The 23,847-nt window shown below is 28.0% G+C and overlaps 1 protein-coding gene across 1 annotated transcript; it reads right to left on the bottom strand.

Annotated features, from left to right (window-relative positions):
• Window positions 1–20,487: 20,487 nt before the first annotated feature.
• LOC120084038 lies at window positions 20,488–20,937 on the bottom strand. The gene has a single exon (XM_039039940.1). It carries the CDS (start codon window positions 20,935–20,937, stop codon window positions 20,488–20,490), a length of 450 nt encoding a protein of 149 aa, XP_038895868.1.
• Window positions 20,938–23,847: the final 2,910 nt, after the last annotated feature.

Raw genomic sequence — 23,847 nt, forward strand, 5'->3', positions numbered from 1 at the left:
GTCCCTTGGTATTTAATTTTTAGTATTTTATTACTTGTTTTATTTTTTAGTTTAGTTGCAGGAAAGTTGCTTTCTTGATTTTTATTTAGAATGAAGGGAATATATATACAACTTAAATTTGAGTGAAAACCAAAATGCAGATTCAAATAAAGAAAAGAAAATATACGAATAAAAGATGAAAATATATTTTTTAAAAAAAATTGAATATAAAGGTGAAAGTATTTAGACTCGTACCATGTTATTTCTTCCTTAATTATGATTTTCATTTGTTGTGTTTTCTATATATTTTAAGTCAACGAGTGAGAGATGGTATTAGAGTGTTGATACAAAATATTAAATAACAGTATGTCGGTTTGAATACGACTTTTTTACCTCCTATACAATGTTAAATTATCAATTAACTCAAAAGTTTAAGTTGATGGGTGAATGTACATTCATATATGTGATATAGTATTAGAAGGATGATTTTTTTAGATATATAAGTAAAAGGAAAGAATGAACAAAAATTATAACTCGAGACTTCGTTTAATAATCTTTTGGTGTTGATTTTGATTTTTGAAAATTACGTTTATAAAATATTACTTTTCTTATGAGTTACTTTTATTTTATTATCTTCCATCGAAGATATTTTCAAAATTCTAAGTTAAATTTTAAAAATGAAAAAGAGAAGAATTTCTAAGTTCTTAATGCAATATAACTTGTTAATGCAAATATATCCCCACTGTACTATATTGAAAATGGACTAGAAGAGAAGAATTTTTAACTTTACTATTAACTTTTTCAATAATGATCATTTTGTCTTCAAATTCATACTCATTCATAATCTTGTATAGAGATGTTCATTCACGTCTTGTAGAGACCTTCCTAAAAAATATAGGAATCTCCAATTGGACGGAGAGTGGGAGAGAAAAGGAGGAGAAATTTCTCTCTATTGGCTAAAATTGGGATGGAGACGGAGAATATTCCCCGTCCCCGACCCCAACTTATCCCGATAGAAAATAAATATTTTTTCTTATATGTGTGTGTATATACATGTATGTGTATGTATGGATGGATGATAGTTTATTAAAACCTCGAATTAAATTTATTTTAATTAGTTTTAGTTAATTATTTTAAAATACTTTGTTTATATACTTCAATAATAATTAATATATATATTTCAACATTTAAAATTTTATTACTTTTAAAATCTAAGTGTTGTAATATTTAATGAAAAAGTTTCGACTTACCATATTTAAAATTACTCATTTAATATAAAATTTTATTAGATTGAGAACAAAATTTTACAAAATTAATAGATTTAAAAAACACAATCAAAATTTTTTTTCGTGCAGAGAACATGATTATCGTGGGAAATTTCGCAGAAATGGAGATTGAAATAAGGAGGGACGGTCCCGTCTCGTAGACATCTCTAATCTTGTACCTATCATTCACTCTTCTTTTTATTTTTATTGTTCTTTTTCTTTTCCATTTCAGTTTACATCCATTTTTGTTAGGGTTGGCAGTGGGGTCGGGCCTCCCCCGCCCTCGACCCCGTGGGGGAAATTTCTCTCATTCCCCCTGCCATTTGAAAGTGGGGACGGGGGCGGGGAATCCCGTCGGGGAAACGGGTCCTCGCGGAGCTCCATTCCCCATTTTTTCGCGAGGATTCCCCTACTAATTCCCCACGGGAATCCCCTGTTAGATCCTCACAGGGATTTTCCATTTTTTTCTTTTAATTTTTTAAGTTTGAGCTTGACTTTTGTGCTTAAATTTAGAATTTATATATATTCAATATTGGGCTTACAACACTATTTAAGTTTTTAGTATACATTATAAACATACATATAAATAAGTTTTTATAAATTATAAATATATATTTATAAAATATTAAAAAATATAGCTATATAAAATAGGGAACGGCGGCGGGGATACCATCTTGTCCCCGTCCCGACCTCGGATGGGGTCCAAAAAATTTTTGCAGTTCGACCCATCTCTGATCAAATTGAGAATTCCCCACTCTAACGAGTGAGAATCTGACCCACAAAGAATTTTACCAACCTTAATTTTTGCCATAGAATTTTCAATGTCATATTTTATTCTCATAACCTTTCATACTTTTCTGCATCTCTATTTTTTTATACCTGTCATGCTTTTGTTTTGTTTAATTTTTCATTCCCCTGTTATTATTAGATATTTCAACGATCCTATTTGGTTCTCATATCCTTTGTTTGTTTGTTTTTTCATTTTTTTATTAGTAAAGAATTTGTGAATTAAAATTTTAAATTATTTATACATATCTTTTAACACATACACTTCATGCAATAATTACACCTCTCTTTCTTGCACGTTTTCCCATAATAAATACATATATTTCAATTTTTTCTTCAAACTTCATCTTATAAGAGAGCTTAAAGTTATTCTAAATGAAAATTAGAACTCTTTACCCTCCTTAGAAATTTATTTTGTTAAATAAAGAGATCCAATTAGATTATACGATTAATGTTAGAATTTATGGATGTTAAAAAAATATTAAGTTATCTACGAATTTTTAGATGGAAAAATTCTCAATTTTTTTAATCATATTTATATGTGTTCCTAGAATTTAAAGAAAAAAAAAGGGTAGAAACAGAATATTGATTCGATTGATTTTTTTTAACATCCATAAATTCTAACATGATGCATAATCGAAGTTATTATTATAATGTGAGAAAATAGATTAATAATAAACTATCTAATGACCTTTAATTTTAAAGGAAAAACTTAAAATAGTTTTTTGAATTATATTTACGTGTTTCTTTAAATAAGTTATCAGTAAATAATTATATCTTTTTTTTTTTAAAAAAAATATAGATTTATATAATCTAACTTTACCTATTTATTCAGCAAAATAAATTTAAAATTTCTCTTAGAAAAACAAAGACTTTTAATTTTCATTTAGAAGAAAACTTTGAGCTCTCTAATAAGATGAAGTTTGGAAAAAAAATGAACTATATGTATAAATAGTTTGTTAAAAGATGTGTATAAATAGTTATTGTGTGAAGAAATTTATATTTGTTAAAAGATGTGTATAAATAGTTTTAAATTTAGATTTATCAATTCTTTATCAATAAAAATTAAAAAAAGTGAAAAATATCAATGAGGACAAAATAGGATTGTTATCTAATGGTAAAAGAGTGATGTAAAATTAAATTACAAAAAGTATGAAAGGTTAAAAAATAGAGGTGAAAAAAACATGAAAGATATGGAGGACAAAATATTTATTGAAAATTTTGTGGTAAAAGACGATGTAAAATTAAATGAAAATCACAAACAAAAATGTAAATAAGAGGGGCGAATGTTATGTATAAGATCATGGAAAGTGAGTTTGAGGACAAAATGGCCAGTTATTTAAAAATACATGTAAGTATAATTTAACAATTTCTTTCCATGTATATTTATATTATTTTAAAATTATATTTCTTTATTATTATTATTATTATTTTAAGAGAAGACAAACAACAAAACAAATTGTTGTGGTATTTTCATTTGAATTGCAATGTAGATTCAACCACTAATGTGTGAGAAGGTATTTTCAATATTTTACCATTTTTTTAAAAAAAAAAAAAATTTGAACCAAAAAAAAATGTCACACGCACACTCATACTGACCCTATACATAAATTAAAATATTGATTCGTACATCGAATTTGATTTTGTTTTGATCCGCGTAATCATAAATATCTAAATTTAATTTATCTCTACCTCTATGTTTTTTCCAGTACGTTGAATGTTAGTTTTTTTAAAAGTAAAAATTGAGGGTGAAGATTTGAATCACGATATCTTCATCTATAATATATATAGATATCAGATAGCTAAACTCTTTGTTGATCAATATGAGTTTTTTTTTTTTTTTTTTTTTTTTTTTTTTTTTTTTTTCTTTTACTAAAATTTTCATTAATCAATAATGTGCACGTTTGAAGTTAATACTGGAGAGGTAAAAGTGATTAAAAAGTAAATTTTAACTTTTTCTTTTTTTTTGTCTTTTACAATTGAGATTAAATCTATTAAAATCATTTTTTAAAAATATGTTTATTTTACATGTGTTTTAAATCAGTTTCCTACCAATTTTTGAAAATCAGCTTTAAATAAATTTTAATAATTTTATTTTTAAATTAAGATTTTTTTCATTTATTTATTTATTTCTCATTGAACCAAATCTATATCTTTTGATTTTAAAAGAAATTACACCACATTCTTTTCTTCAGATAAAACTATTTTTCTTAATATTTAAAAAATAATTTAGAGTAAATAAAATATACCATTACAAAACAATATTTAAAATTATATGTTATAAAAAAAGTGCTAGTAATGAGTCCATTTTAGCTATTAAAATTCTAGCAAGATAATTTAGCATCTGTTTATCAAACATTAATATACGTTTTTCAGATTTGAAGTTTAAAATTATCGAATATTAAGAGGGTGTATAGGATGAGGAGACGAGATGAATTGAGAAATACGAACTCAACACATTGTTTGGGAGGCCAACTTCGAATGTCACCGACATTTTATACCATATTTACCAACAGTATACTCAGCCTTCATCACCACTGATGCCTTGTTACTCAACTCAAACGACCATTTTCGACGACCAACTTCAATAATCACCTTCAACGACCAACTCTGATGACCACCTCTAATGTCCAACTCCGACGACTATCCTCGACGGCTAATTTCGACAATATCCAACTACCACTGTTGACGGCCAATTCAGTGACCTCTGACGATGGCCACTCCACCAACTCTAACAACCATCATTTTAAATTATGACTACTACAAATTTGAGTTTTGTCGACACACGAATTTTTTGTTTTGCCAACGCTCGTAATATAAAACCGTCAATAAAACCTTAGTTTAAAACTTAAAAATAACTATTAATTTAAAAACTCATATACAACATAAATAATATTTATATTTAAGTTTGAAGCACAAAATTATCAACAAAAATATTTTTGTTGACACAAAATACATTAATTCCGTCAAAATGGTGAACTCTCAATTTTTTTTTAATTAGTCCATAATATTTTATAGTCGTTATTTATAGTAATTTGATATTTAATAAAATCACTTTTATCATATAAGAAAATCAAATAAACGTATATGTTAAAACGCTTTGGAGGAAAAAAATTGTCAGACATATGAGTGTCTCTATTTTAAAAAGTTTTTATGTTAAAATAAAAATGACTTAACTAGAAACATCACATACACAAATTTATAAAATGATTATTTAAATTTAATAAAAAAATAAATGCATGATCTAAAAGTAAACTCCAAACTCCATTTTTCAAAACTATCAGTAATACATATGTGCTTAAAAATAATAAAATAAAAGATAATTTATAATTTATTAAAAAATACACCTAGAGTTGTTGAATAAAAAAGTTTTCAAACAACGATAATTATCATAAAAACAAAGTTTAGTATTCTAAATATTCAAAATACAGATATATAAATTTCATATCTATATATACTCAACACACATATGAACCCAATTCAATTTATCAAATCGAATTTACTTTATTTTTTAACTGATTTTTCTAAAAGTTTGTGAATAATTATTTTAAAATTAAGACGGGATATTTTGATGGGCATTAATATTTCGAAACTTGCATTACACCGACACATCAACCTATGTTAATAATGCGATAAAAACAATGATATGAAGCTGAAATCACAGGAGTGGGGGAGGGGAATGATATTTGTGGGAGGAGCAAGGGGAGAAGCACTGTGGAGAAAAGCAGTTTCGTGGATCCCAAAGCGGTCTGACGTGGAGTTGCAGTGGAATAATTAGGCGCTGCTACAGTTCATGCACGCTGCCACATCACATAGCTCTCGCCACGTGGTTCTCCACACGGCACCGCTATTCGACGGCTATTCCCAACAAACCGCCTTACAAACTACCCATGCCGGATCTTCCGGCGGGTGATTAAAACTGTGGGCCCATAATTTTTTTTTTTAATTTTGGAAAATGAAAAAGAAAAAAAGTACCAAAATGAACTGACAAGTTTTTAGCGTGAGAGTCACGTGGAAGTGGTTCGGCGAGGCCAACGTCACGTGACGCGTGTCGATATTGTTTTGTGTGTTGGGGCTTTAAAAGCACAACCCACACAGCCAAACTCACTCAGATATTTTGATTTATTCTATTTGCTCGCTTTCGTAATTTAAACCTTGCATGTATTTTCCTTTAAGCTAATAAAAAATAATAGATAATTTCCTTCTTTCTTTTTTCTTAAAAAAATCGTTTTGCTTTTTTATTTTTGGCTTTATTTCTAAATTTAAAGATAAATATCCATTTATATTTTTAAATTTTGACTTATATCAATTTAAAATCTAAATTAATAACGATATCAATTTAAATCACGAACTTTGAAGATTGAATTAGTTTAAATATTAAACTAATAATTGTATCAATTTAAACCATGAATTTTCATAATTATATCAACTTAAACACTCAATTGTGTTTTATTTGGATATACTTATGAATGTTCGGAATTTATAATCACCAAAATTTAGGAATATTAATTAATTTAAAAAGTATTATAATTTTATTTTTGAGATTTAAATTTTGTTTGGATTTGATTCTTACTGTTCAAGATTTATATTTTTAATCTTAACTTTTTTTTTTATCAAAATATTCATTTTCTACTCTTAATATTAGTCTATTAATTAATATTAAAATAATTAAAATAATTATAAGTAATTAAGTTTTACTATTTTTATTATCGTTAAAATTTTGGATTGAAATTTTAATTCTCAAAATCGTATATTTTAAATATGACTATTTTTATCACTATTAAAATTAAAATTAAAATTTTATGCGTCCATTCAATTTTCTTGAATTTTGTTGCTTCAGTAAATAAACACTGCATCTATTCTTTTTAAGGACAAAAAAAAAAAAAAAAAAAAAAAAAAAAAACAAAGAAAAAAAAACGAGAAGTATATATAAACTTTCATATTGAAAACTAGATTTTGAATCCTATTTGATGCAAATGTTTCCAAATGTAATAGTTTCAGGATTTAGTGTCAATTTAATCCTTAATTTAAGGTGTTACTATTTTACATTTGAGCCAATTGAATTAAATATTCAATTATTTCGCTGACATTAATATCTATTTATTTAGAGAATAATATTTTATTGGTACTTTAGTTTTTCTCTAGGTTCTATTTTATCTTTAGATTTTAAAATTTCACTACTTTAATCTTTAAGTTTTGAATTTTGTTTCAATTTAGTCTCGAAATTTCAAAATGCATTTTATCCATAAATTTTTTTTTTTTTAATTTAGTCCCTAGATTTCAATATTTTATATTTTAACTTCAAATTTTGAGCAAATACTCCATTTTCAATAATTGGAGTCAATTTTTATTAATTGATTAAAAATAATTATGAAGAAACTTTTTAAAAGTGATAAAAATAGTGAACTTAATTAATTATAATTATTTAAACGATTTTTAATTTTTTAACATAATTAACTCTAACAATGGAAATTGAATATTTAATGAAAAATCAAGGTTAAAAGTGTAAATATTGAACATAGAGACAAAATTGAAGCAAAACTCAAATATCAAAGATAAGATTGTAGCATTTTTATACTTACGGACTAAATTGAGACCAGACTCAAAACTTAAGAACTAAATGTATAACATTTTGAAACCTATGGACTAAATAGAAACTCGATTCAAAACCTAGGGATAAAAAAGGTATTTTTCCATTAATTTAAAAATTAAAAGAATTATAATTAATTAAATTTTACTATTTTTCATCACTATTAAAATTCAATTTCATAATTATTTTAAATTAATTAATAGACATTAGTGCTAATGACTAAAAGTGAATATTGAATTAAAAGTCAACGTTAAAATGTACATCTTGAAATCTAATGACCAAATTGAAACAAAACTTAAATCTCAAAGATAAAATTGTAACATTTTTAAAACCTAAAGACTAAATTGAAATCAAACTCAAAAGTTAGACTAGATGTGTAATATATTGAAAATTAGGGATCAAAAAGGTATTTTTTTCATTTTTTTAAAAATACTATTTTGATTATCTTATTTTGAAGTTTGTTTAATTTTAATCCCTATACTGATTTTAAATTTAGTCTCTGCAACTAATTTAATTTATTTAATACTTTTGCTATAAAAATTTTAAAAATATTCAAATATTGTATTTATTTACATTAAATTTATTATTAAATAATTTAGGTTGAGAAGACTATATTCATGGTTTTTTAATAGTATGGAGGAAGAGAGTGAGGGAGAAAGTTGTCAATTTGAATATTTGCAAAATCAGTTACTACATATACTGTGAATTAAGAAGTATTTTTTATGGAAAAAATTATTTTTTTGAACCATGAGTGTTGAAAAATATGTATTTTTGATGTGTCAATTTTTAAAACCTATCTTTTTAGTCATTGAATTTTAAGAATAGGTTCATTTAATCTATACTTCCTAAGTTTTTAAAACGTATCTTTTTAATCTCTAAAATCCGTCCTATCTATTAATCTTTTTATTAAAATAAAAAAAAAGTTTCGCATCGTGATGGCTCCACGTATTGTGTCTCAAATAATTCAAGTTGGATCATGTCAAGAGATTTTATCGTCTGTTTGAATGAGACAATCTTCTTTCTTTGGAAGTTGAGTTTACTTTCACCTCCAAATTTTTTCTTCTGTTATCTACTTTTCATCAATAGTTTAAAAAATCAAGTCAAATTTTGAGAACTAAAAAAATAGTTTATATTTTTTGAATTTGGCTAAAAATTAATTAGGAATGTTCGTGGATTGGGTTGAGTTAGGTTGAAAAACTTTTTAGACCAAACCCATTTGTTTGGGTTATTTCTCTAACCCTCGCTAAAAAGTGAATCCAACCAAACCCAACAATGAAATATTTGGATTGGGTTGATTGGGTTACTAGAATCATTTATTTTAAATTATATTATAAAAAAAAGTAAAATGTAAATACATAAAAATCTACTTTAATTATTTTATATATTGAATTAACATTAACAACCAAATTTTAATTTATATAACAATTTTTTTCTTTTCAAACTGCTAAACTATTTTTAAAAGTTGTTGGAGAATAAATTATTAAAAAATAATGAAATTAAATAAAACTAAATCAATATATGTATAAATAATTGTATTATAATGAATAGAAATATATGTTTTAAAGTTAATAATAAGTTCAGATTGGTTTCGGTTGGTTTGGAATATATTAGGTGAACTAAATAACCAATTCAACACATAAAATTTTCATTTATTTGAATCGAACTCAACCCAAATGAGTTGATAACCCAATCAAAATCGCACGGGTTGAGTTGGGTTCATCGGTTTTTTGAATCATCGAATTTTTTCAAACACCCCTAAATGTGGATAAAATGAGCCTAACTTTCAAAAATAAAAACAAAAAACTATGGTTACCAAATGAGACATAAATTTTTGAAAAATAGAGTTTAAAAGATCTCTACAATAATTTATTATTATTATTTTAAAATTGAAAATTATTTTTTAAAAAATTTGCCCCCTCTTAGTTTTTTTTAAAAAACATATTTTTGTAATTCAAAGTTTCATATAATTATTTAAAATATGAATAAAAAGTAATTTAAGGACCTTTAAACCTAGTCACAAAAGTTTCAGGACTACAATTAGTATATTCTAAAAATTTAAGAACAAAATGTATCTATTCTAAAAACATTCAAATTGAAAAGGCATGTTTTAAAAATTCAGTAATTAAATTATCCTTCAAAATTCAAAGACTAAGAAGTAATTTGTCTTTTTCTTTAACACCTATGAATTAAGATTTTTTTTCTTTTAAGTAGAATGAACAAGGAAGTTTGTGGTTAGAAATCTTCTCAATTATATGTTTTTTAACCTCAGAAACTGAGAGAGTTAATGCACCAATGGTATAATATATTACGCAACATTAAATTAATTTTTAGCTAAACAATATGCAAGATGGAGATTTAAGCATTTAATTAATCAAATTTACTATACATACGGTCAATTAAACAAGTAGATTTAAGAACTTAAAAAATGTAGATTTGAAAAAAGAAGCTAAAAAATAGCATAGTCTTGCAGTAATTGGGGTATACTTTTGTGTGAGATTACAGCTTATCCCACTTATTGCACTCCAAGGGATGTTTAACTCTTAGAATTGAATTGGTAATAATTATTTGAAAAATTAGATTATATGTAAAGTTAGATTATCTATATTTTGAATGTAGAATTGAGTTGAGTTGAATTGGAATGTCTATATTTGAGGTGCAGAATTAATTGTATTTAAGTATATGGTGTAGTTTTTCTAAATGAAATTGATTTTGTCTTGAATTTTTTCTCTATTTTTTAAAATTCCGACTACACATATTTTCCTACCAAGTAAATATATACTAGATATAAATTTTGAATTCAATTTTTGAACAACCAATTACATAACATATACTTTTTTTTCCTTTCTAAACACCAAATATATTTCAAACAAATGAAAACTTTTCACAACTCTGCCCTCAATCATGAACCCTGAAGAAGCTTAAAAATTGGACAATTTTTTTAAAAATATTTTCTTCTTGGAAAATATAACACATTTTCACCACACAACTTGAACACTCAAATACATAACAATTTTATCTACATCTCCAAAGATATGTCATATTCCGATAAAATAAACATTTTCTCTAATCCCTAGTCCTCAATTAATTTTAACTCAACCATAAATGTTAATTAAAAAAAACAAATTCTATTTTTTTTTGCCTATTTATGAAATATAAATTTCACTTTTTATGTTAATGATTTGGTTCTTTTTTCGTGGAAACATTTGATACTTTATATTTTACACGAACAAAACGAAATGGTGGTTTTTTTGTGCAAACTTGTTTTTTACAAACATTTTTTTATAGTTAACTCTAATTTGGCACTTACAGATGAAAAATAATATCCAAAAATGTCTATGGACGGTAAAAAATGCATAACGATTGATAACACTCGATATAACATAAATTATTCCCCAACAATTAAATAAAATTTGGACTATAAAAAGTAGACACCGAACTTAAAACTATTGAACCTCAAATTAATTATGGGAGGAATTGTGCAATTAGTTTGGGTCCAACAAATAAGACAACAAACTATTTTCATTAGAATAAAGCTAAATGCAAATAAATTTAAAATCAAACATACTATAATATACATTCAAAGGTTCGAAATAAATTAGATCGAATACCAAGACAAAATAGGGTTGCCATTAAGGGTCTCGTTAGAGGTGATATTTGTCGAAGTTGGTCGTCTAGGGTGAATATTAGTGTTGGTTGACAGAGGTGGTGTTCACTAGAGTTGATCATTGAAGATGGTCTTTTTCGTAATTGTGGTCGAAGGTAATTGCTAGAGCCTGAAGTTGGTTGCTGGAGTTCAAAATTGGTTGAGCGAAGGTGATCATTGAAGTATGATGTTAGAGTTGCTTGTATAAAGGTGGTCGTCAGAGTTGTCATCAGAGGTGGTTACCAGAGCATGGAGTTGATCGAAAAAGGTGATTATCAAAGGGTATCATCGGAGTGTGGTAGCAGTAATCGTCGACGGTGACTGATGGGTGGAATCATTGAAAACATTGGAGGCAGATGGAGAGTTAGAGTAAGTTGGAGGGAGAGTTGGATAAGTTGGTAAAAAAACCAACTCAACTCCACAAACATTTAAAGTTGGTGGGACAAACATTGACTTGTAATTTTTATCAACTCAATTCAACCCAGGTTTGTATGCCAAATACCTTTGAAAAAAAATACCAAATGAACTTAATTTATTTAATATTTTAAATTTTGACTGAAACTTCAAGATATCTTTATAAAAAAGTATAGCATAAGCAAAAATTATTGCCATGACCTTTTCAAATTAAAAAAAAAATGCACAAAATAGTTACCAATAATAATTTAAATAATTGAAGGAAACAAAAAAAAAAAAAAATAATAATAATATAAATAAAATAAAATCAACCCACAACAGAACCGACAAAAAATATATATAAAAAATTCTTGAGTATATTTTACACGTCACCTACCAATAATTTATAGATTTAAATTTTCTTTTAGTCTCTCAATTTCGAATAATATTCTATTTTGGTCTTTAAATTTTAAAAAAGGTTCGTTATAGTCTCAAAATTTTGAATATTATTTTATTTTGGTCCTTAAACTTCTAAAAATATTCATTTTAGTCCTCAAACTTTTAGAAAATGCTTATTTTGGTCCTTTATAATGAAGATTTTCTTAACTTTTAAATAAAATGGTGAGGTGACATGTATTTTTTGATGACTATGCTACCAAATAAGTTAGTTACACTAAAAAATCTAGATTTTCAATTTTGAATAAGGTGACAAAGCGAGAGAATTTAGAAGATATTTTTAGTTCAAAACTTTAGTTTTTCAATATTTTGACGTGTTGATTATTAACATTTTACTTTACCATCACCTTGCTCAATATATTTAGAGTCTAATCATTCAAAAATATAAACTTTCTCACATTTTTATTAAAGAGCTAGCGTAATTTTAATGGTAGGGATCAAATAAATATTTTTAAAAATTTAAAGATTAAAACAAATACTTTTAAAAAATTGAAAGACTAAAATAGAACCATTTAAAGTTAGAAACTAAAATAGGAATTAAAACTTTAATCTAACAAAGTCACTGTTCTTCTGACATCATATCCGAATAGCATTCTCTCTCTCTATTATCTCTTAGAAGTTAGATACTGTGCTAATCCGACTTAACATTTTTTTTTTCTTCCGAAAGCGTTTTGAAATTAGGAATAAAGTTGTTTGGTCTAAATAATTGTTTGATCGTAAAATTTTAAAGTTCAAAGAGTTAATAAAGTCATAGAATTAAATCAGTTAATGTTAATAAGTGATGAAACTCGCAAACCTACTAAATAAGTAGACTTAATAAATTTATACAATGCCAACATGAGCGTAGTTCAATTGACATAATGTTTTTACTATCAACCTCAAAGTCAGAAGTTCGATTTCTTCACTCCACTTTAATTACAATACCTTTACCAAAAAAAAAATAAAAAAATAAATTATACAATCGAATTGATGTCAATCTATTCTTAAACACACGTTGATGTAGTACATTACAATTTTTTTAATCATCAAAATTTAGACTTGTTTGGGATTTCAATTGCAACTCTAAAAAGTGATTAAGGGGAAATCTTAATCACCTATTTTGTTTGGTAAAACAACATATTCATTAATTTGAAAAAAACCACTTTTTGGTAAAATTGTTAAAAATATTTTTAATATAACAAAATGTCACTGTCTATCAGTGATAGACTAGACCACGATGGACATATCTATCACGGACACTGATAGATGTCTATCACGGTCTATTACTGATATGTAGTGAAATTTTACTATATTTGTTAATAAGTTGACTCATTTCCTTTATTTAAAAACAACCCTTTAAATTTTAACTAATGTATAAAAGCTTATTAATACCAGTTTTTAGATTAGCTTTCTTAAATTTCTGTTACATTCTTAACCATTTAAATAAATATATTATAAAAATATTATTCTATATTAATATATTTTTCACATCTATTTTCAAAATTTAATTGATTCAATTGTTTATAACAATTATTTCTTTAAAAACTTTTATCGAATAATCTAGATTAAACACAAATCTAGATTAAACAAAATTAATTGAAATTCAAATCATATGAAATTTTAAATAAAAATATTATAATAAATTTTAAATTATAACAATATGATAATAATTGAAATAAAAAACCACTTTCGCTCATATTAATAAATTACATTAATTTAGTATTAACTTATCAAACATTGTAACGATAGATTTTGAAAAAATATTAGAAGTGCAATTTATCCCACATCGGTTAAATTAAAGAATGGGGATAGGTTCCAAGCCTATAAAAGAAGCTTATGCCTCTAGTTTCCAATGCACTTTATGTATTCTCTAGTTTGAGAGTGGGAAAAGAATGTGAGTAGTGTAAAAACTTCGAGAGATTGCGTTTGTAATGGGGATCGGGAGAGAATTGTTCCTTTTTGGTGGGTCGTGGTTTTCCTTTTTGTTTATTTCTACGATAGAAGTGAGAGGTTTTTTTCCCGAGAAGTGGTATCAGAGTGTCAGGTTCGTAGTTTCTTGAATGTATGTTCTATGGTTGCAGCGTTGTCTGGTCTTCTACATCAAAAAAGAATTCTTGAAACGGGGTACGACGTATTGTGAATAGTGTGAGTTGTTCACTATTTGCTGATTTGCTATAGAGTGAAGCAGATGCGTGTCAAGTTTTATGAGTATTTTATGAGTCTAATAAAGTTTGATGTGGAGAAATTTGATGGAAGGATCAACTTCAGCTTGTGAAAATTGCAAGTCAAGTATGTTTTGATACAATATGTGTTACAGTGTAGTTCCGGAGTGATTCCTACAAAGGTTTAAATAGAAGAGTCTTCAAGCAGAAGATAGGCTGCTGGAGATGCGAACAGAACAGGTTTCAGCATATGAAAACAGAACAGGTTTCAGCATATGAAAACAGAACAGGTTTCAGCATATGAAAACAGAACAGGTTTCAGCATNTATGAAAACAGAACAGGTTTCAGCATATGAAAACAGAACAGGTTTCAGCATATGAAAACAGAACAGGTTTCAGCATATGAAAACAGAACAGGTTTGTCAAAAGGCTTTAGATCGGATGTTGACAATGTCTTTCTTGCCAGAGGAGACGGTAACTTCCTATAAAGAAGACGAAATTCATCTTTATGGTATATTTACTTTACCATGATAGAGGATGTGATGTTAGCGTTTCCACAAGTTTATACGGGCATTGACTTTGTGGTTATGCAAGACATGTGGTGGAGTGAGCTAAGTAGGTGGAAGTTGCATCATAAATATTAGTAAGGTTTACTACATGTGACAAAAAAGAAAAATCTTGGGGGGTGGTATTCCAAGTGGTTTACCCTTTATGGTGGAGTGAGTTATAGTTCTATGAGATGAGAATTATGATTGTTGGTGAAGACAATGAAAGTTGTAGAAGTCGTGGATTCTTCAAATATCTTGGCAAGGTAGAATTTGTTGAATTTTGGGAAAATATTAGAAGTGTAGTTTGTCCCACATCGGTTAAATTGAAGAATGAGTATGAGTTCCAAGCCTATAAAAGGAGCTTATGCCTCTAGTTTCTAGTTGTTCCAATTAGAAACACTCTAAGCTTGAGTGTGCTAACTCTAGTTAAATTTCCTTTATATATTCTCTAGTTTGAAAGTGAGAAAAGGGGTTTATATATATTCCCAACAGTAACTAGTTTTTTCTAATTTAAAATTAAATGTGAAAATACATTTAGAAAACTTTGACTAATTTTATGACAAGTCATTCAAGAAACTGACTAATTGACTAGTCATTCCCAAAAATCCCCCACGAATGATTGGCAATTAAAAAACAATAAATAATTTATTTGTGCAGATATAAGAGAATAACTTTATCTTTCAATTTTAATTGATGCATAGTGAAGTAGGGCAACAACTTGATTAGAGTTGATCTTTCAACACGTTTTACTTCTTAAATTTCCATCGATTCTGCAATAGAAGGGTGCTATTTAAGGCCATGCACATAGAACCTCGGGTCAAGGAAAAAGACCCTTAAACTTTTTCATAGAAGACAACCACACCTTCACAATCATGTTAATTGCTTCATCAAGTCTATCGCAATAGACCACTTAAAAACTAAGTTATGAATACTCACTAGGACCAACTTCATCAAGTCTGTGAAAGACAACAATAAAAAACTGAGCTATGAAGATTTTGCAATTATCCATGAAGTCCATACCAGGACCACTTAAAGGAAGGGCAATGAAAGTTTTAAAAGTTTTAGTTATGTCCATTAAGTTTGTATTAGGACCATCCAAATGAAGGGCTATGGACCATTAAATCTATCGCAATAGACCACCCAGATAAAGGGCTATAGACCATCAAGTCTATCACAATAGACCACCTAGACAAAAGGTTATGGACCATTATAATGGTTTGAGTCCCGTACTTGTTCAAAATTCTAGAATTACTCTCCTTGCTAGGCCTTTAATGAGAGGATATGCAAAATTCCTCTCAAACCTTACAATGAAATAATCCCCTTTTCAGTAATTCTTTCACAGCTCCATGTCGGTGGCGTATATGCCTCCTCTTGCCATCATATACACTATTCTTGACAATTCCTATGGCAGCCTGTGGATCACAGTGCAAAGAGACTGATACTAATACTCACCCACAATGGTACATCTCCAAGTAGACTTCTAAGCCACTCATACTTATGCCTTCCCGCCACAATAGTGCATCTCCCAGTAAGTTTCTACGACACTCAGCCTCTTGTCCTGTTAATTCTAGAGTAATAAATTTAGACTTTATGGTGGACTTTGCTATACAAGTCTATTTTGTAGACTTCCATGAAATAACTCCTCTACCTAATAAGAATACATCCACTAGTAAAGCTTACTTCGTCATTCTAAGTTGCCTAGTTTGCATACACTACCCTTCTAGTATGGTAGAAAAATATTAAAATGCAAACAACAATCTATTGTACCATTAAGACACCTTAATAAACGATGAAGAGCAATCAAATGATCTTTAATCATAGGTCTATTATAGTTCATAAAAACATAACACTTCCTATAATCTTTGCATGTTCAGATCGAGAAACACTATCTTCCTTATTTTTCTTAAGATTCATACTAGTATCATAAGGCGTTCTTACAAGAGCATCATCAAAGCAATCAAAACTCATTTTTCAATGTATGATTGATATAAAGAAAATCCATTTTCAATTTTCCTTATCTTAACACCAAGTGTCACATCATCCTCACCTAAATGATTGAGGACATAAATAACTTAATATTATTACTTACATCTATGTGTGTATCAAATATTAGTATACCATCAATATACAAATGGATAATCACACAATCAGCTCAAATAAATTTGATTAAACGCATGTATCAAAGAATATTAACAAATATTCACATAATCAACTTAAACAACTTGAGTAAATACTTACATCCATATAATGTATTATACAAATGCTATCAAGGGTTTATAATGACTATTTCAAATATTTTATTCATATGAGAATATGCACCAAAATATTTGAAGATTCATTTAAACCTAACTGGTTTGTTTCCTTTTAGAAATTGAAGATCTATGTTTAAGTCATAATGTATCTTCAAAAGTTGCTAGATCATATAAAAACCATAAATCATCAATTTTCATTTTCTCTTTTCAAGATCCTAGACATGCATACTTTTAATCAATTAAAATTATATATTATCCATGATCATCTCCTTATCTAATAAATGTGATGATCATCTCCTTATATAACCAATGTGGGACTTTGGTCGCATTCCCAACATTCCTCCCCTCAAACAAAGGACCACTGAGCCTCCCCTCAAATAGTCATTCATCCGTCTAACTCTTATCTAGGCTAATTCCTCTTCACTAGGATACGTTACCTATTTGACAGAGTTCAACTATATATCATACCATGGCATACTTTTAAGGCTCTACTACATCTTTGTTCAACATAGCTAAACTAGGGGCATGACTCTAATACCACTTGTTAGGGACAACAATCCTCCAAATATCTCCACAGTGATATGATATTCTACTTTGAGCATAAGCCCTCACGACTTTGCTTTTGGTTCCACCCCAAAAAGCCTCATACTAACGAATATAACTATCTTCACTTATATACCCCATCGAGATCTTAAAAAAAAAACTTATAAAATATTACACATTTTATAGCTCGAAAATGTCTCAAACTACCATCAGTTCTACAAGCTTCCACAAAAAATGATGGAATTTACATATTTTCATACTATAAACAAGCTAGGTGATAGTCAAAATAATGTTTTCAACTTCATGAAAATTAATGGCCAAACATGATAATTTAATCATGCACAAACTTTGTCAAATATAACATACACATGGAATGTTATTTCCATTCACGCTAACATGCTAATAGACATGCTCAAGTAAAGCACAATAGTATCTCTTTTAAGATAATACAGTTTACTACTCATAAAATATTCAAATATGTACTAATAAAGTTATATTGAATATCATGCTATAAAATAGAAATAAAATAAAATTGCTAAATTTTCATACCATATGTAAAAATTAAAATTGTGGAACAATCTGACAAACTACCAACCATGTGAGCTAACTATGTCAACACATGCCACATCAACCTCATCAATCAAGAGCAAACTCAACCAAACAGTTCAACAAAAACATTGCTATTCAACAGATCATTAGTTAACATCTCAAACAATAGAATGAGGCATAATTTCTTGCCAAATTTCCAATATCTATAATATCTAGTATTGCAAATGTTATTTTCCTGGTTTAGATATTACACATAGCAAAGCCTCACAATTTTCCTTACATAATAGCTCTCACCATGAGCATATTTCTCTACTTTATATTTCCTTCTTTTTTAGAAAATAATTCCTAATACATTTTTCAACTCGTACCGTTGGCATTTTCTCAAAACCAATGGTGCATTAATTATTAGAAAGATTATAATTCTTTCCTTGTATAGAGGAGCTATCATTTGAGCATTATGGTTTAGACTTTTCAGAGGCTTGTAGACAATTGGTCACATAAAAAAAAAAACTTGGGTTATTGTAATTGTATGTCAAGATTGCCTAAGTAGAGTGCAAGAAGTCTCTATTACGTTTAACCCAATTTTTAACCCATCAAAATATCTTCAACATATGTGAAACTTAATCAAATCAAGAAAAAGACTACTGGCATCATCATCCAAATTGACAGTGATGGTTAACCACAAAATTCAATTTCATGCTATAAGACCCACATATTCCAAAAATTCTATTATAAGAATATAATCAACATAAATTAATCACTAATTTGTTCATCACAAAGTGAAAATTATATATGTTGAGTTGTCTCCCCAAGTTCCTCAAATCATGTCTCTAGTTGAATGGTTTTGTCAACAAATTATTATTATTTAAAATTAAAAATAATAAGTGCACTATTTCCTTAATTTAGTTTACCAAAAGTAATACTTTCTATATTTTCTTAATTTTCCTTCTTAAATTTGGAATGAAAGTCTCTCTTAATTTTAGATTATCCCTTATTAATCTAAAAAAAAGTATCAAAGTATAATATCGCTCAAAATTTCTTCCCAACACAATTCATTCATAAAGAACAAAGCAAGCTAACAATCCAATTATACTTATATGTTTAAAAGAGAAATTACCATCTTAATTTTGTTCCTCTTCATTCATTGAATCCAGGTTGATCCATAATTTCATATTCAAAATTCCTCACTGACATCCAAAGAGATGACTTTCTCCTCAAACAAGAATGTCATGCATCATTGCCTCCACTGACATCCACCGCAAACTCCAATTGGGATTCTTCAAGTTTCAAATTGATCGACTCGGCTGAGATGATTGCAAATGTGGATTCTAATTCAAACTCGACCATGAGATGAATCTTTCCGAATCCAATTAAGTGTTTTTTCGATGACTAGATCTGGTTGCAAAGATGAGAATGGTCTGAAATTCGTCGACAGTTCCAGTGTTCTTGATTCGATCTGGAGAAGGAGATCGAAGATGAAGGTGCAATTGATTGATATTCTTCAATTTTTCTTTCAAATTGTTAGTTGTTGCCAATTTTGAATCACAATCATTGTTACGCCGTGGAAGATTCATTGCCTTGAAAGCAAAATCGGTGCAACCTTGGTGCTAAATCGCTAGAAGCCGGCTGCTCCCCAAGGTTAACACAACACCCTTTTCAGAGGTGCACTCGTCGAAGAAGGATGGAAATCGAGTGAAACTTTGCTCAGAATTAAGTCATTTTTAATAAAGAGAAATATCATGCCAAATTCAAATCTCACCCTTGAGGACTAAAACAACCATTTTTTCTTTTTATAAGAATCCAACAAAAACGTTTTTCTAAATTAAATATAAAAAATGTTTCAGATCTTAATTAAATAAAATTAATTAATTGGATCAAGGCATCAAAATAACAAAGCACAGACAAAGACAGGACTTGACCAAAACAAAGCCAAAACAAACATAAATAACACCATCCACCTAGGAGAAAAACAGAGAAAAGGAAATAAAACTCCACCACCTGGGGCCAACAACCAAACAAAGAACATCGACAAGTACAAAAAGAGTAAAACATCTGTAAACGCACTAGATAAGAAAAAGAAGATCAAACCACCAGGAAGCAACACGAGCACGAACCGTAGAGACCATAAAGTGAAACAGAGCAGACACCGTCCTCGGTCTACCCCCATGGAGTCAGCGATTACGCTCCTGCCAAATGTAGTAGATCGAAGCATACCAGAAGACACGAAATAACTTACTACGCACCCCCTTACTCAACCCCACTCGACACAACCAACTCAACTCGAAAACCCAACTTGCCACCCCATGAGTTGAATCCAATTGACGCAACACACCTGACCACATCTATCTCTCAAACCCACACTCAAAAAATAGAAGATCCTGTGACTCCACCTCCCCTATACAGAAGACACCCTTCTTTGACAACACACCCCAACTCCTCAACCAATCCCACATACCCAACCTATCCCTTACAGCTAACCACACACAAAATAAGTGACGCGGAATACCACTCCTAGACCACAAAAGACCTGACCAAGATACCCTAGGACAACGAGAGTGCAAACTCTCCCACGCACTAGTGATAGAAAACCAACCACTAGCACCCGACACCCAAACCCAATAATCCTCCCCCCTCACCCTAGGCCCCACTGTCTGAATAAGACCCCAGATCTCAAGCAACTCACATGACTCTGTAAGCCACCTCCAACCACCCTCACCATCCATAAACTCTGACAACCGTATCTCCATATTACTCTCTGCATCATAGACCATTGTAGACTCATATGAATCCATAATCGCACCCTCCGACAACTAAGGATCCCACCAAACAAAACAAGACCTTCCATCGCCCACCATCAAACAAACCAAATGCTTGAATCTATCCCTACAACATGAAATAACCCTCAAGCACCATGACCTCCCAACCTCACACTGATCAACCCACAAAGACCGCCCACGCAAAACATACGCCTCCACTCACGCTACCCATAATGAGCCCGATTTAATTAAAAAGAGCTAGAACAACTTCATAATAGCAGTTTGATTCCATGAAGCCACATGTTTCACACTCAATCCCCTCTTACCCTTTGGCAAGCACACCTCATCCCACGACACCCATGCACCACCTCGACTCTCCGCACTTTTCATATCTAAATTAAATAGGAAAACGTTTCATATCTAAATTAAATATAGAAAAATGTTTTCAAATTTAAATTAAACATGAAAATACATTTAAAAATCTTTGGCTAATTTTATAACAAGTCATTCCAGCAAATATATTGTCTAATTTTAGTATTGTAATTTTAATAAATCTTAAATTTAGTGTTTACACTTTCAACAACTTTTTAATTTAGTCATTCAAAGATTTTTTAATACCATTTAAAATTAATTTTATTTGAAATTGGTTAAATAATAATAATGTTTCAGGTAAGAAAACACACTATATAAGAGTATGGTTTATGATTTCTTAAGAAAACAATGGTATAGACTACATTTTTTTAAGACAAAATGGGTTAATTCTGAGCAATCAAGTTTTGTTTCATATTTTTAAATTGATTGAGTTTAACAATTGTCTGATAGATATTTTTATTCTATTTTTGAAAATTATTTATGGATTCTATAATTCAAAATAACATCTTTATGTTTTTGGTTTATCAAGATTTTTAATTTTAAAATTTAAAACGCACAATCATAGAAAAAAAACTTGTAGAAAGATACTATTTCATGTTATAAATTGAATTCATTTTATAAAAAAATTAAAATATAAATTATGTAATGTATTATAAGTTATATAATTTATAGAACAAAAAATATATTAAAAAAATTAACATTAAACATGTTCATAAATAGATTAATTATAATTTATATTAACTATAATATTTAGTGAATAACTACCATCAAGTTTATTATTTATAAATATAGCATTAAACACTTTTACAACAATTATGTTTTTAGATTGTCCACTCAACCCTAACCTATCCTTTAGGTTTCGTTTGGGACTATTGTAACTTTTAAAATAATTGCTGGTAGCTGTGCTTTTGGAAAGATCAACGGTGAAAAAAGTAAAATAGTGTTTGGTAAATTTCAGCTTAAACTTGAAAAAGTAAGTTAGAATATTTAGTAAATGAATACAAAAACATTTTATTTTAGATATAATAAATAAAATAGACCTATAATCAACTTTCTTTTAATTTATTTTTGTAATTTAAAATTTTAAATAATTGTTTAGTATGATAATTTTGTTTGTTATAGATTAATTTCTAAATATTAAGGAAAATAACTTTATTTAAAAAAGAATGAATACAATATATTTTTTTTCCCAAAAAACGATGTATTTAACTCATGAAAAATAAAAAATAAATTTGATTAGATAAAAATAGATAAATATATAAAATAAATCTTCTTTTTAAAGTATAAAATGAAAAATTAAATATTCATTAAAGATTCTATCTAATTTTAGGATAATCTAAAAGTTAGAAAGATATTGTTTTTAAAGTCAACGTGAAATTAACATATTTTTAAAAGTGATTTTGTTTTACCAAACACTTGACTTTTTTTAAATAACTTTTTGATGCAGCTAATGCATCAAACATAGTCTTAATTTCTTTTATTTTCTTTATTTTTTAATATTGCATGGTCGTGTGAAAAATTCAAACATTCCAAATATAGCACTTCCTTATCTGTTGAGTTCAATAATTGTAAGCGTTAAAGTTTAAATTATTAAGTATATCTTTTTCTACTAAGGTGTGTAGGATTTGTGTTTGACTAAAAAAATCAAGATTTTTGAAATTTTTATTCTAGTTTGTTCATTAAAGTTGGATTTTATTCAATTTTTTTATTTTTTTTTTCTAATTAGTTGATTTGTTTGCTTGATTATCTATTTAAGTCGGAGAATAATAAAAAAAAAATAAAAATAAAATCACATGACTATCAAGAGAGTATAACATTTCCGTTACCTTACTTATGAATAAGGTTAACTTGCTATGAAGTTGATGTCCAAATTGACTTTTTTTTTTTTTTTTTTTTTTTTTTTTTTTTTTTTTCTTTTCTTCTTTTGGTTTGGTCTATTGAAAGTATGCTGAAAAATGAAAGCCCAAAGGAAGATTTGTCACCAAAGTAAAGGATACTAATGACCCACCACCCAAATAGATAATTGTACACATTATTAACAAATTCAAGAAAAGTCTTTTTTTCTTTTTCTTTTTCTTTTTCTATTTAAAAGAAAAGTCATTCAATATAATATATGTCCTTCTCCATCATTCAATGAATGAAGAAAAAGAAATGATATTTTTTTGGTAATCATTGTATTTTTTATTAATTATTTTTAAAATTGTACTTATTTTCTACAAGTCTTTGGTAAATTTATCGCAATTTTTTTTTTAACAACACTCCAAATTTTAAAGAATTTATTGAAAATTTAGGTTATCTAATGCATAAACCAATTTTTCACACAAGGTGTTACAATATTTATAGAGAAATCATAAATAAATGCAGAAAACTAAAACCAGAATAGAACATAGAGTTTGATAACTCAGTTCGGTACAATACTACCTACGTCTGGAGGGTAGTATATCCGTGGAAAGATATATACACTAATATAAAGTCAAGTAATTACAATGATGTACTTATTTATAAATAAACGGTAATTACAGTGACATTCGAATAACCCAATTTAGAGAAAGATCACTTAGGCTCTCCCTAAGT

Source organism: Benincasa hispida, chromosome 8 (genome assembly GCF_009727055.1).
Source record: "Benincasa hispida cultivar B227 chromosome 8, ASM972705v1, whole genome shotgun sequence".
Taxonomy (NCBI): Eukaryota; Viridiplantae; Streptophyta; class Magnoliopsida; order Cucurbitales; family Cucurbitaceae; genus Benincasa; species Benincasa hispida.

Excerpts from the sequence above, each read along its gene's own strand:
- LOC120084038 (XM_039039940.1), bottom strand. The coding sequence starts at position 20,937 with ATGGATTCATATGAGTCTACAATGGTCTATGATGCAGAGAGTAATATG.